The sequence below is a fragment of the Cinclus cinclus genome, chromosome 1 (genome assembly GCF_963662255.1).
Source record: "Cinclus cinclus chromosome 1, bCinCin1.1, whole genome shotgun sequence".
In the NCBI taxonomy this organism is placed as follows: Eukaryota; Metazoa; Chordata; class Aves; order Passeriformes; family Cinclidae; genus Cinclus; species Cinclus cinclus.
Genome location: NC_085046.1, coordinates 7,243,643 through 7,257,929, shown reverse-complemented (window position 1 = coordinate 7,257,929; position 14,287 = coordinate 7,243,643). Strand labels below are relative to the sequence as shown.

At 39.7% G+C, this 14,287-nt stretch overlaps 1 protein-coding gene across 1 annotated transcript in view; it reads right to left on the bottom strand.

The window, feature by feature from the left end:
- Positions 1 to 14,287, bottom strand: part of DPP6 (dipeptidyl peptidase like 6) — a 391,697-nt gene that overhangs the window by 39,860 nt on the left and 337,550 nt on the right. The window contains exons 9-12 of the mRNA XM_062506397.1: positions 11,741 to 11,895; positions 10,424 to 10,521; positions 6,445 to 6,568; positions 5,573 to 5,611 (exon numbers count right to left, since the gene is read on the bottom strand). Of these exons, the coding sequence (XP_062362381.1) occupies positions 5,573 to 5,611; positions 6,445 to 6,568; positions 10,424 to 10,521; positions 11,741 to 11,895 (416 nt within the window). The remainder of the gene's footprint in view (positions 1 to 5,572; positions 5,612 to 6,444; positions 6,569 to 10,423; positions 10,522 to 11,740; positions 11,896 to 14,287) is intronic.

Genomic DNA, 14,287 nt, shown 5'->3' with positions numbered 1-14,287 from the left:
TGAAACACAAAACTCTCTATTATTTCCAAATGTCTTTCATGACAGGAGAAACCTCATTGAATAATGACTGTGATAGCTCAGGCAAACCTTCTGCTCGACAGGTTTTCCTTTCCTGAGGTAGGTAGCAATGAGTTCACCCTCCATTTCTATATCTGTGCCTCCTGAATTATACACTCCAGCAGTATGTCTCTGTCAGTGAGAGCAGGCATTGTACTGATGAGTATGAGGTTCATTCAGAGCTACAGGAGAAGGAGGTTCCTGGCACAGGTGACAGATGTGAGGTTTTAGCACTGGGCTGATGACACAAGACAGTCTGTTTGCATGTTCAGTTGCTGGAAAGGCAGCACACGAATGCAGTCAGAACTTTGTGACAGAGATGATGATGATGACTTACCCAGGTGGTAAGTGGGGAGACAGACTGATTCTCTTGGAAAAGGATTTTATAACTTAGGGAGCTACACTGGGCATGTGATATGGACTGTAAAATATTCCGCACATGATATGAACGGTCCAAGCCTTTTGTCAACTACTGTTGACTGAATCCCACAATAATAGACCAGAACAGCCCTCCTTGAAAATAATAGATCAGTTTAGTGCTAGAAAAAGGCAGCACTTGTACTAATGTACATTCCAGCAGGTATGGAATGTTTGGAAGTTTTTGCCACAGGAGGTTTATGGACACAGCTGGTATAAGTAGGTGCAAAAAAGGGATTGAATAAATTCATGTTTCATTAATGCATCTTAAAGGATATGGGTATAGTCTCATATGTCTGTAATCTTTTTGTTGTAGATGATAGTGAAATATGAGAAAATTATACCACCAAAGGCTTCAGTTTTATTGGAAAAGAGAAGGTAATGGAAGGCTGCTGGAGGGCTCTGAACCTCCTGGAGGGTTCAGTGCTGGAGCTCAGAGCTGCACAACTCAACCCTATTTATCTGAAATAGTCAGGGGAAGAAAACAAGTCCTCAGGGCTTATCCCAGATTTGGCAGAGTCAGGATGGGTGAGGGGAGAATGCTAAATGCAGTCTGAGCTTCTCTAGATCCTAAAAAGGAGCACAAAATCCTGGTGTAAAGAATGGCTACTGAAAAGAAAGAGGTAGAGTTTATTCGGTTGTGTTTGGAGAGGGATTACTGAGAATCACTGGGTCTGCAACCACCTGAGGTAGGCTCCTCTGGTAAAACAAGGGAAGGTAAGGTGCATACAGGATGGTGGGGAGTGCACAAGAGTCTCTGACCTGGAGGATTTGCATCATCAAACATGCACCAGGACAAATGTTTGAAAGAGAAATTATCTGACTTATGGTGAGTTGGAATTTATGAAAGATTAGTGGACACAGAAGTACAGCTCCACCAAAACCACCCACACATTAGCATGGGTCAAACAATTACCATATTTCAGCACCACACACTGCAGGTCCAAACTGGTTTGTCTGTGCTCAACACACTCCCAGCCTCCTGTTCTTCTACAGTGCCTCACATGCTCTTGGCTGGACTCCACACATTTCCTCACAGAAATCAGTGGTAAATCAGATTCTTTGCATATTGGTTTTATTACTGACTAAGAGTTATAATTCCATAAGAATTATGGTTTTCTGGTTCATCCTCAGGTTTTAAAAAGGAAACAAATTAATCTGAATAATTGAATCCTTTCCAATTGATTGTCTGATGCATTTTCCCTTCCTCAGCAGTATCCTGCCCTCTCTGTCTGATCCACCTTTGCCCAGATCCCAAAATTAATGATTTTGCTGTGTTGGCAATTATTCTTTCAGTGAAATGCCCCAATTCTTTCTGTGTCAAAGGCCCACAGCTCTGATAAACAGATGAGTGTGACATGAATTCTTTTAATCCCTTGCATATTAGTAAACACATTGTTTAAATCCAACAAAGTAAACACCCAATGTGCGTTGACTCTAATGGGACCATGCAGTCACCTTTTTAGGGCACAGGGGGAAGATCTCTTTCCATCTCCTGACACTCAGCCCCTCGGGCAATGCTGAGCTTCATCCTCATCTCTGTCCTCATCCTCATCTGTGGCTGGGTGCACCACACCTTTGGCCATCTCTGAAGCCAGGGCAGCTGCACCAAAACTGGGGTCAACAACTGGAGAGGATCCCATGTCTACGGGTACAGATAACCTCCACTGGGTGAAATGGGAACTCTTCATTTAAGCACCAAAAAGATTGTTTGTAGCCAGGACCTGCTTTTTTTATCTACGGTAGATGAATTTGGGTATTTGAGTTATGGAACTCTGAGTCCTATTTCTGCTGCATCCTTTGTCTTTTTAGGCCAAAATGAGGTCAGTTATGGGGTAATTGCATGGCAAAAGGGCCTTACAGAGGGAAAAAGTGGGTCCTGTTTGTAAGTTCCTCTGAAATTTGTTTTTATTTTAAAAATCTCTTTTCATACCTCCTATTAACTACATGTAAGAATCATTCCTGGGTTATCATGCAGGATTAAAGCAAGGGAGCAGTGAAAGAAGAAAGTGCCAGGATTTCAACATCTCCACCTTTTAAGAGAGTGAGCCATTAGCTTCAGACTGAGGTCATCTGAAATACTGGGGAAATAGGAGGACTGGAAAATAAAATACAACCCTAATAAATTGTTATCGGGGAGGGCAGCCAGCCCACACAAGCAGTTTTGGTGGTTATAGGTCTCTAAACAATTTTATGGTAATCTCCTGGTCCTGCCAATGCCAATGTCAAAGACTGCAGCCTTTGGTGGAGTTGGAATTGCACCCTAGTCTATAATTAATTTTTTTTTTCAGGCCACATTCACAATTAAATAAATAAACCAATTAAAGTGCTAGTATAGTTTATCTTCAGCAGGTGCTCAGAAATTGCCTGATTTCTCCCTTGCTGACTCATTGCCTGTATATGACCATCCCCAGAACTATTGGAAATGGCTTCTTCACAAAAATGGAAACAAAATTGCTTACAGCTATAATTAGTGTTTCAAACAGTTTGTGTATTTAAGCAAAAATATGAGTGAAGTTCAGCCTGGTTCTGGTGCTCAGAAGTGCACAAGCAAGTATATAAATAGAAGTATATACTTCCAGAGTCCCTGGACAGTTTCAGTGAACATGTGCCACCTCATCTGAAAAAGAGTGACAGACACTTTCCAGCAAATCCCGTGTAAATACTGTGTATTCCTCATTATACTTTAAGTGGCTTATCCTGCTTTTTAGCTGCACAGGGAATGGCTGTATTATTTCTCATTGCCTGTGTTAGAGAGAGGCTCTCCAAAGATTTTGGACTTGCATAAAATGTATTCATGAACTTAAGCCTAGAAGGAAATATTAGATTGTTTACTATGTCCTTCTATACACAGACTTTTAAATGCCACTGAGTCACCAAACTACTACAACAACAAAATTAAAATTCATGGCTTGTATGCTTTATCTCAGAACTCCCAGGATTTCAGAAGCTAAAAAAAGTCAACCCTGTCATCCTTGGAGACCCCCTCATGTCCCTGGTGAGTATCTTCTTGTCTCCTACCCCCAGTAGGATCTTGTCTCCTACTCCCAGCTGACTCTTCGTCCCCATTCAAGGATGCACTTAAATTCCCAGGAAAAAAAGGTAAAACCTGTGCATGCTTTTAAAACCATGCCTGTGGAGAATTTTGAAGGAGTATTTTAAAGAACGAGGCAAGCAGTTGGATTCTTTGGCCCTGCTGATTTAAAACTGGGACACTTCTCAAAAGGAGGACTTCGGGGTGGGCTGAACCTGCTCAGGGTCCCTTGACTGTGTGACCCCACTGCCACCACCCTGGCTGTCTCCAGAGGGGACAGGGCACCTGGCTCATTTGAAAATACTCTATATTAAAATGTCTTAACCAAGGAGTCCTCATCCTGAGCCGAGCCACACTCCTGAGCGCCTTCAGCAGCTGCCTGATGTGCAATTCATCTCCTTCTTGAAGAGATTAGTGGACCCAAACTGGCATTTAACATTTTCACATCGTCCTCATAGTCAGGCACACATGGCATGAAAATACCTTTCCAGTTATCTAGATTAATGTGTCATAGTATAAAAGGCAAATATAGAAAATACAATTATCCCAGTAATCATATTCAGTCAAAACTAGAATTTTAAGTAATTTTATTGTCAGAAATACAGGCAAAATAGCTATATAATTCTTCAGACTCCTACAAAAGCTTTTGAAGGATGCTATCAAATGTCTCCAAAGTCCACAAAAAATGTTATTTTAGTTTAGCACTGAGATGTCTGACTCATTTGGCTGTAATGAACATCCTTCCCTAACATCAAACTAAGTGTATGCTCTCAAACTAAGTATATGCTTTTTGGAGCTGTAGTAAAACGAAATGTATTTCCCTAGAGCAGGCCCATTAGAGACTGACAGTTCATTTACTTCATATATTGAGGATAAAGCACCATCTTTCAATCCTGTCCACGTGGTAGGTGACTAAATAACCACAGCAGTGTAAAAACACAGGTTCCACTATACTGTATTAATAATATAAAGCACAACCTTAACAATATAAAACACAACCTCTACTACAATGCAGTAAATAGCAATGAATTGATTTTTTTACCGCTGCTGCCTTCAAACTTTTAAAATAAATAAAGCCTGTTAAGCTTTTATTATTTAAATTTTAATATGCAATATCTGGACAATTTAATTGCCCCTTGATTTGGCTTGTCTTTTAAGCTTTTGTTTCCTACTCAAGCCAGTACAGTCCTCATGAATGTAAAGAATATTTCAGCACCATTTTTACTGCATATCAGCAAAAGATTATTTGAAATGCTTGGAGCACAAAATCTATTTCCCCATACAATAAATTTTCATCTAGATCACACACAGCCCATTGCTGCAGGAAAGCCACTGGTACAGGAGAGCACTGCTCTTGCTGTGAACTGATGTACTGCTATTTCTACAGGACCTTGGCTCCTCTGAACAGGCTGTGGCAAAAATTTGAAACACTTTAAATCCGGACTTGAAAAAATATATCAATCAAGATATTTTATGACATGCTGCTCCCTGTCTGGTGTTCACACCAGGCTTGAAAAACAGTTCAGTGCTGTGGCTGAATCGAGATCACAGCTCCTCTCTCAAGAACAGCTTCATCTAATCTGAGGTCCCTTCACAAACTCACTCCTGGGCCAGTGTTATATATGATATTTAAGTGACTCGGCACTCTATCTGCATGATTTTGTCTCTGAATGGACAGAGATCCCTTCAATAAAAGGATCAGAAAACAACCACCATAGTATTTAAACCATCATCCTCAGTGTCAGGGCAGGGTATGAAGGATTGTCTCTGAGGTCAATGAGTGCATACAGATCCTCCCAGTGAGTGATTTTCCACTCACATCAGCTTCTCATCACTTTTAAATACAAGTAAATTTCAGGCTCAGGACTGTGGGACCTAGCAGAGTGGATGGCATCTTTACTAAGAACTTTTTTTTTACTGAGAAGCTCTTTTTCTATTATACAGATCATGCCCTTTCCCAAGTATCTCTCTCAAATCTGGAAATCGGTTTTTCTCTTTGGGGAAAAAATCAGTGAAGTCATTATCCTACCAAAAACCTGGCCACAAGGAGAAGATCACTCTTACCTGTCGGTGCAGCCAGGCATCACTCTCATCTTCATGTTTCTAAAACACGAAAAGATCATTAATACCATACTTGTCACATATGTTTTGCCTATCAATGCAAGAACCTGTTGGAGTGGAATTGAAAGGCTGCTAAGAATACAAAGAAACTGTTTAAATATGTGCTTCTGGAGTGGAATCCAGTGGCTGCTTCTCTTGACTTTCCTCCCTGATGGATAAGCATTTACTAGACCAAGAAAGCATCTTAGGCATACAGACAAAACACATGAATCCACAAGATGTATTGTTCCCCAAAGAGATAAATCTTCTTAAGAAATAAATAAAGACTGTAATGAAAGTTATTAAATAAAAACTTCTCACTATGTTCTCTGCACAGAATTGCATCATCTTTTTCAAGGGATGGGTGCATTAGAACAATTTTATACAGTGGAAACATTGGAAACATGCCAGTTTAAATGATGGAACCTGCTAATGGAATCTGCTGATCTTATATCAATACACCATTCACATTAGTGCATTTATAGAAGGGATTAATTAACTATAATTAAGGTATGTGTAGATAAACACAAGCTGCTATTAATGCTATTAAATGCATATAATGCAGCTAGAATGTTGCAAAGATATTTAGGTTGCAAATTGTGTATGGATAAAGGTATTTCTATACAGGTAATCACTCTCCCTCAGATGCACACAGAGTGTTCTTGGATTTCTAGGTGTTAAAAAAGAATTTAAAATTGTGAACATGGCTTATATTCTGTCTGCCTAAATTAATGTGTTCCAGCTGACTTTTCATCATGTAAAATGAGTTAAATAGGTTCTTCTTGCATGGGTTATGAGCACCGATGGGAAGGGACCACCGTGCAAATCTCGCCTACCTTGGTGCAGACCCCGGTGGTGGCATCGCAGAGCGTCAGGATGGACACGTTCTGAGCCCTGTTCAGCCAGTTCACTGCCACCTTGGTGCTGGTGGCCCATTTCACCATGGTGATGTAGTAGTCCCTGCAAGCACAGGCACACACAGATCACAACACTGCCATCCTAATGAGTTGCCACACAGCAGAGTAGTCAGGGGCTGCTGCAGGCAAACAGTCCAGGAGAGAGCTGTGGCTTTAAAGAACATCGTGTCCTGGTGTCTCCAGGCTGCTTTATGTATGGATTTCAACCCCTAAAAATGATATTTTTAGAGCTGTGCGGGTGTTTTATCCGCCACTTCTGGAAGTTATTTTCAAAGAAGAGACAAATATAGAGATAAAGAATCTTTCGAGCTATTCTGTCTTCCAAGAAGGATTGAACTGCCTGGAGCTACAAATTTATGCACAGGTGGAGAACAGATTGCAAACCATTTCCATTCTGAGCACACTAAACTGAGCTGACTCAGACCAATCACTATCAATGGCTGGGTTCTTGATGCTTATGAAAAGTGGATGGCCTCTAAGTACACCTGCTGCACACTAAAGTATCCGCAAGTGTTGCATTAAAAGACAAATAGCAAGAAGGATAGGGTTTGGAGTAACACAACGTTCCTGTGAAGCAGATGCAGCTGGTTACCATAAAGACATCAGCAGAGACAGTTCGCATGAGCAAAACCACCCTCCTACACTCCCTGCATCATCTTATTGCTGGACATATGCAGGTTGTGATGATACTTGGAGTAAATCATGGCTGTGGGCTGCACAGTCCTGCAATCTATATCTTCAGGAAAAGTCCCAGGCAATAGTGAGGACTGCAACCACTTAGGCTGGGCTGGAAAACACAGGAATAAATTCACTGATGGTTGTCTTCCCAGAGCCAGGGCGTGGTGCTCACCTCTGCAGCAATTCAGGGCTCCACCACTTTGTAGGACACAACTCCGGCTGAACTGCCAAAGCTGGTGATGTTATACTGCTGGGCCATGTGGGCCAAGACATCCTTAAAGCATAATATGAATTTTTACAGCATACAGTCTATAAAAAATGTATTAGTTCATTTGTTTGCTATAAAATATGTATAAGGAATTGTTGCTCTCATTGCAAATAAAGCACCGTGTTGCTGGAGAGTCCTTTGTATTCTGGCAAGGGCTCCTGCATATACTGAAGAGAAAGGGCAAAAGCACAAAGGTCTTTTTGTCTAGAAAAATAACAAGCTGGAAATTTATTTTGTACTTTTCAGTAATATTTAGTGCCTGAAATTGGCTGTAGGCAAAAGGAACAAAAAGCTTCAATGCATCCACTTGCACTGAGGGGGAGGATATACCCAGGTGAGACAACAGCAGTCTGGAAATTTAGAGCCTGGAATAAAATTGTAATTTTACTCTTTATCAGCAACAGTGTAGGCCCTAAGAGGAAAAAACAACCCAGCAAAATTAAACTGTATAACTGTCTCTTCTTTCTCTCCAAAATGAACTGAGCAGATTCAGTCTCCCCAGAAAAGGAATGTGATTTTAGTACTTATTGTGGCTTGGAGCATTTTTTTTCATAAATCCAATGTAAAGCTTCAAGTACATATATTCAGTTTTTACATCCCTCTTACTGTTTGAACATAGAACAGTTCTTTCTCAGGAACTTTTAATTATTATTTCAGGTGAATCAGCCTGATTCCTGACACCACCCCAGAGAAGGGCGCAAAGTCTCAATTTCTCTCTGAACCCTCTTCCAGCCATCAAGACCCATGGGTAACCCAGCCCACAGATATCTGCAGATACCTGGATAATCATTGTTCTAGTTTTTGCGTAGTGTGGAGTCTTTAATTTCATTTACTTCCCTTCACATCTCTTCTGTAGGACACCCAAGTTTTATGGTTCCTATTTTGCAGAGGAAAATGAGACAAGAAGCTTTGATTAATCTCTGCTAATTTTAAAAATCTGCTGCTCCTGCAGCTGCATTGGTTGAGCAGACAGTGGAGAGAAATGGGAAATGAGTGCAATTCCCAAGGCCTCTCTGCCTGACCTGTCCCACATTTAACGCGGAGCTGATTTAAGGGAGAACCTGTTTCTTCCACAGAACAAAATCTATACCAGCAAGTCCTTAACCACTGCATTTATAGACATCCACATCTAAAAAACACAGAGCAAAAGGGAAGGGACACCTTGTCTGAGCCCTGTCAGGATGGATGAGCCCATCCTGAGGTTTGCAATGGATTTCCACATCCCAGTAAATACATCACTGGTTTGATTTTCAGTCATCTGAGACTGAGATCATTGCACAGCAGCCGTGCTCATGTGTGTTCCCATTGCTCATGTTGTACCCCAGCTTTCCATGGCTGCTTCCTGGAGGCAGGAATCCCAAACATGAGGTGTGACTCTACAATATGAACACCTACAGTATGACCATGGTAATACAGAAACAAACACCACAAAGAACAGGCAGTGACTTATTACAGGCCAAGGGACAGGCAGCAGCCCATGGTCCCTGGGGCACACACAACCCCAGACTGGAGTGGGCTGAGTTTTTCCATTATGTATTTGTTTCTGGCCCACGCAAGGGTCAGTGATGATTTCTGTACTTGAGGGAGATAATATCATCCCTCAATTTGCCACCTGAGATAAAAATATGAGAAATAAGCTGGAGGATGATCCAATTCTGACCATCAGCAGATGAAACTCTTGAGGTCAAGGGGTTTCCACCAAAATAAAAAAATGCTGTCAGGTATTAAATTTTAAGCACTACTTTCCCCCCTTCAATTTTAATCCCTTCCCTTCACTTTCTTTTTTTTTTTTTTCACATAAGAGCATAACATTGGAGAAAAGTTGACAAAAACGTTTAGAATGAAAGATTTTTAAAAAGGACAAGGGATCAATATTGTACATTTCATCCCCATATATGTTTTCTCATCATCAGCTTTGCTTTGTTTGTTTTGTTTTGTTTTGTTTTGCTTTTTTCCTTTTTACTGAAAAATATCCAATACCTGTGGAAAACTTCTGGCTTCTTTTGATTTTGAAAGAAGAAACGCCGTGGCATATCTCCACTTTATTATCAGCTTTATTAATTGTACTAAATCACTTTGCTCCAGATAAAAAGAACACGGAATACCACTCTGTCCATATATCATCTGCACTGAGCACACTGAAATGCTTCAGATAGGATGTGTCTGCTGGAAGATCCTTATCACCAGCTTCCCCTGCTTTCTTGAAATTCCCTTCTGTAACCGAATGTACAGCACGTCCCTCTTGTCTATTTTAATAAGATTTTATCACACTAATCCGCTCATTTCAGAAAACATATGCATAATAAAAATACACCCCTGTTGCTCTGGCAGCACTACTTCTATCATCCCTAGACATGGCAATTGCCATGGTTTTGATGAAATATACAGGCACTGATTACTTATGATGCATTTTGCATCATTTTGCAATATTGATTGCAACCAAATAAATTACGGTACCCATAACCATATAGAACAAATTTATGAACAACACTTGGATCCTGCAGTTGGAAGTTATTGCAGTAATTAAAACCTTTCTGAGTCCCTCTGTTTACAGAGAATGCTACCAAAGTGAAATCATCTTGTTCATGAGCCACCATTCTGATACTGTGATGGGAATACTGTGACCCTGAATTCCTACCTGCTGTACACAGGTCTGAAGTTGTATTTTTGAAAGACAAATGTCCATTTGGTTTGGCCACAGGTCATGCGTCTTCTTTTGCATAAGTGGATTTGGGTTATTTTAGAGTTATTGATTGTAAACCTGTTCTAATATAATGTTCTATAAAATGCAGGTCAAAGACAAGTAATTTGAAAAAACAAAAAAAAGCAGATTTACACAAAATGAAACTTTTTGATAGCAGCAGAGAAAGGTCCAGTATAAAAACTGTAAAATTATCTTGAAAAAGCCCCAGGGGAGCTGGGGCAAGCATTGAAGGCTGAGAAAGCACCTACCTCATTCTCTGATCATCTGGGGGAGTCATTTCCAGGTCATGAGTGGGTCCATTCAGACCAATCACATGCAAAGAAATAGTTGGATTTTCCATTCCAGCCTGGATTTTAGAAAATAATGAATTACCATTTCATACATAACACAGAATGATTTTGATTTACTATATCCCCATGGATTCTAAAAAAGCTTTCCTACTGAACAGGATAAGGATTGAACTGCTGTGGTCTTTCACAGGGACACTGCAGATCTAGGGACGTGGCACAGAGGTGCCACAGGAGAGGTTGGTAGGCACAAGCAAGGGGAAATTTTACTCGGGACGCTTCTAATCTCAGTTAAAAAAAATTACTTTTCATGGCAACTAGAAATGTTGCTATTTCCTGCACCTTTTGACAAAAGGTGTCTAATAGGATGATGGTTGATATAGTAAAATACTGATTCATTTTGTACTGTAGGAAAGGGCATCCCCTGCTGAATCATTGTGATTTCCACAAAACCTGCATAAATGTTGGTATCTGTCCTATTAAATTATGCTTCAATTTGGACCACCATGTGAGGTCTTGGGCAATCAGTGCTTAAATCAAGAAACCCAGAAGGAATGATTGCAGCAGACACCTCTGTGCTGCTTTAGAGCAGGAAATTACAGCAATAAGAGCATCAGTGAGTCTGTGCTGGTGGAGAGCTGTGCCAGTGCTGTGCACTCACTGCAGGTCTCTGCAGCCAAGGGGAGATTGGCTCTTAAGAATTTTCTGTCTTTCAGGCACAGCAAACCTCTAAAACCAATGTATCCTCTGACATTAGGCCATCCTGGATATTCTAAGGAAGCCCAAATAGTACATTTTCCTTCTAGACAAAAGTTAATCTATCAGAATATAGAATATATGCATGTATGTGTGTGTCTATCTATCTATGTATCTATGTATCTACCTAAAATCTGAATATAGAAACATGTCTAAATATAGAAACATATCCAAATATAGAAAAACAGAAATGCCAAATCCTCAGACACCGTCTGACTTCCACCCATTCCAGCATGGAAGCACAATTGCTTTTGTGTGAATGAAAAGCAAAGATTTAAAAATTTTATTTTCACCGTATATAGAGTTACTAATTCTCATAGAACTGGAAAAGTGCAATTTTACAAATGCAGCTAAAGAAGAGAGGAGACCACATTCACTGGGGAACAGCTGATCTTCCCTTGGATCTGTTTATTTTCCTTGCTTATGAGTGTGCTCTATTAATCTCCTGTCTGAGCCTACTGGAAATAAACAATTATTTATTTCTGATAGAGCAGCTGGACTGATTACTTTGTTTTCCCTTACCTTTGGATAATGGTAAGTTTTAACAGTAGGGTAAAGGATGCCTGTGTATATTGGGATCTCCATGGTGGGGACTCTGGAGGCATTGATTGTTGCATATGCCAACCTGGTGCCATCAGGAGACCACCAATGAGCAATATGAGTCTTCAAGATCTCCTCTAATTAAAAAAAAAGAGAAAAAAAATAAAAGAGAGAGAACAGAAAAAAAAAGCTATTAGAGGTAAATTACTAGTTAGCAATAAATGAAGCAGTCCAGATATGAAAATCCCAGTCTCATCACAGCACAGGGAGGATGCCACAGGAATATCAATCAAAAATACTCATCAAATTATGCCATATACACAAATGAACACAATGGATAACAATTACTCTGCATTTATAGGTTATTAGGCTTAATTACCTTTGTTGAAGAAACATCAAATTATTCATATTAGTGCACACTCATGACAGCATAAAAGGCCCTGCTGCTCCTGCCATGTGTCCTGCACATGACTAGGGTTCATAACATCACAATAGACACCTGTCAGTCAATTCAAACAGTGTATATACAACTGCTTCAGAGCAATTTAAATATTCCTAAGTCCTGTTGCCAGTTGGGAACAAATAAACAAACAAATAAATAAATTTTCTATAACTTATGAAAGGCTGGAACTTCAAAACAGGATACCAGGCCTAGAGTCTGTGCCTTGGATACCGTCTTGAATTTTATCCCTATTTCATTTTTTTAATCACTTTTGCAAGGCAATTTGGCATAAATAGCCAAGGTTAGACCCTGATCATTTATATCACTGAATTTTGGGATTTTTGAGATTTTAGTAATACAATTGCCATTGAAAAGGTTCTCCGAAAGATGCCAAAACAAACATGTCAGAGTTCAGGTATGTGAGGACAAAATAATATAGCTATCATGTGAAATTACTTTTAATACTGGCAAAACCTAGTTCTCATTAAATCCAAATTCAAATAACTTCTAATTCCTAATTATTTTCATATCATCTAATATCCTTCGTTGTAAAAATGATTTCATCTCAGAGATCTGCAGAAAAGCTACAGAATTCACTCTTGGTCCAAAGTGTTTCCAGTTACTGACATTTGGAAGGCATTAACTTGGCTTTTTAAACTTCCCATTTTGTGATAGACAATAATGTAATACATTTTCATTAAGAGGCTTAATATCATGTGAGTCATTCCTTTTTAAACCACCAGAAGGGCTTGCATATGGTTGCACAGATTGATGGGCAGGAAAATGGATCCCATTACTTTAATGTGAGAATAAAAATTAAAGAGGCTGCAGAATGTTTCTAAGCCTTCACCATGAAGTCCTGCTACATGGGTTCAAGGAGCTCCAATGTCTGCTGCCATCACTGGTCATTGGAAAAATGGATGAGGATTTTCTGAGTTCAGACCCATCAGGTTTGTAAACCACCCCCCGATGAATCCCCATCCAACCAGGATATCCCTCTCATCTGAAGAGCAGAAATTCACCAGACACTGTTTAATTAAAAAAAAAATAAAAAAAAAAAAGATGAGCAATCCTTGGAGAACAGACAATTATATTCATCACAGGGTAAATAAACACTTTCTTAATCAAGACTTGCATATGGCTTGGAATAAAACTCAAGGTAACATCAGAAAAGGTGCAAGGGAAAATTCACTCTCAATATTTATGATTTTATTCAGAAATAGCAAATTAATTAATCAATGCTTAATGGCAGCATGTAAGTGGGGTTTTGGAAAGATATTTAGGAAGTTACAAACGTTTCATGAGAAAGCACATCTGGCAAATTTGCTTTGTTGCATTGTCCCACCTGTTATGTGTACATTTAAAAGATGCTGCTTTTGACTTTTATATTGGTTAACCATTAAAGAGATAATAAAGAGTATAAAGGAAAAGGAGTAAAGATGGATGGCAGATGAATCCTTGACATTTTAACATTAATTAGGAATGACTTTATTCAGCAAACATTTTCTCCAGGATCTTAGACTTAATGAAGCAGTTCTCCTGAAGGTCACATACCCAGAAAGGTTTTAGTGCAGGTTTTGTGGTCCTCTGTTAATGAGATTTAATTGAGTGAACCTTTGCCTTGAAACAAAGCCAGAACCTTGCTGTCATTAGAGAGATCAGTCAGTTTTAGCAAACAGAGAACATTCTTGTGGGCTGTAGAATGGATTAGTACCAGAAAGTTTTTTCAGTTGGAAGAAAAAATAAGTTGCAGATAATTTGTTCTTGGAGACAGTTTATTCCTTGTGTTTGCATATAGCACATGCTCTGAAAATCAGCTGCATTTAATACTGCTGAGTCTTTCTAAAGTTAGTTCAGATCCTGCTTCATGTGTATGAAAAACCAGATTTTCCTCATACACTAACGCCCCCCTACACATTCGGATCATGACCTCCTGACTGAGAGCATAAAGTGATAATTGATCAAAACTTTTGCCTCCTCCCCAGAGCTTGCAGTCTCTGAGTGCTCCATGATGTCAGGAGGCTGTGAGCAAGCTGCTGAGATTTCTCACAGTCAGATCCTGGTGGCTTTGTGTTCCATCTTTCTCC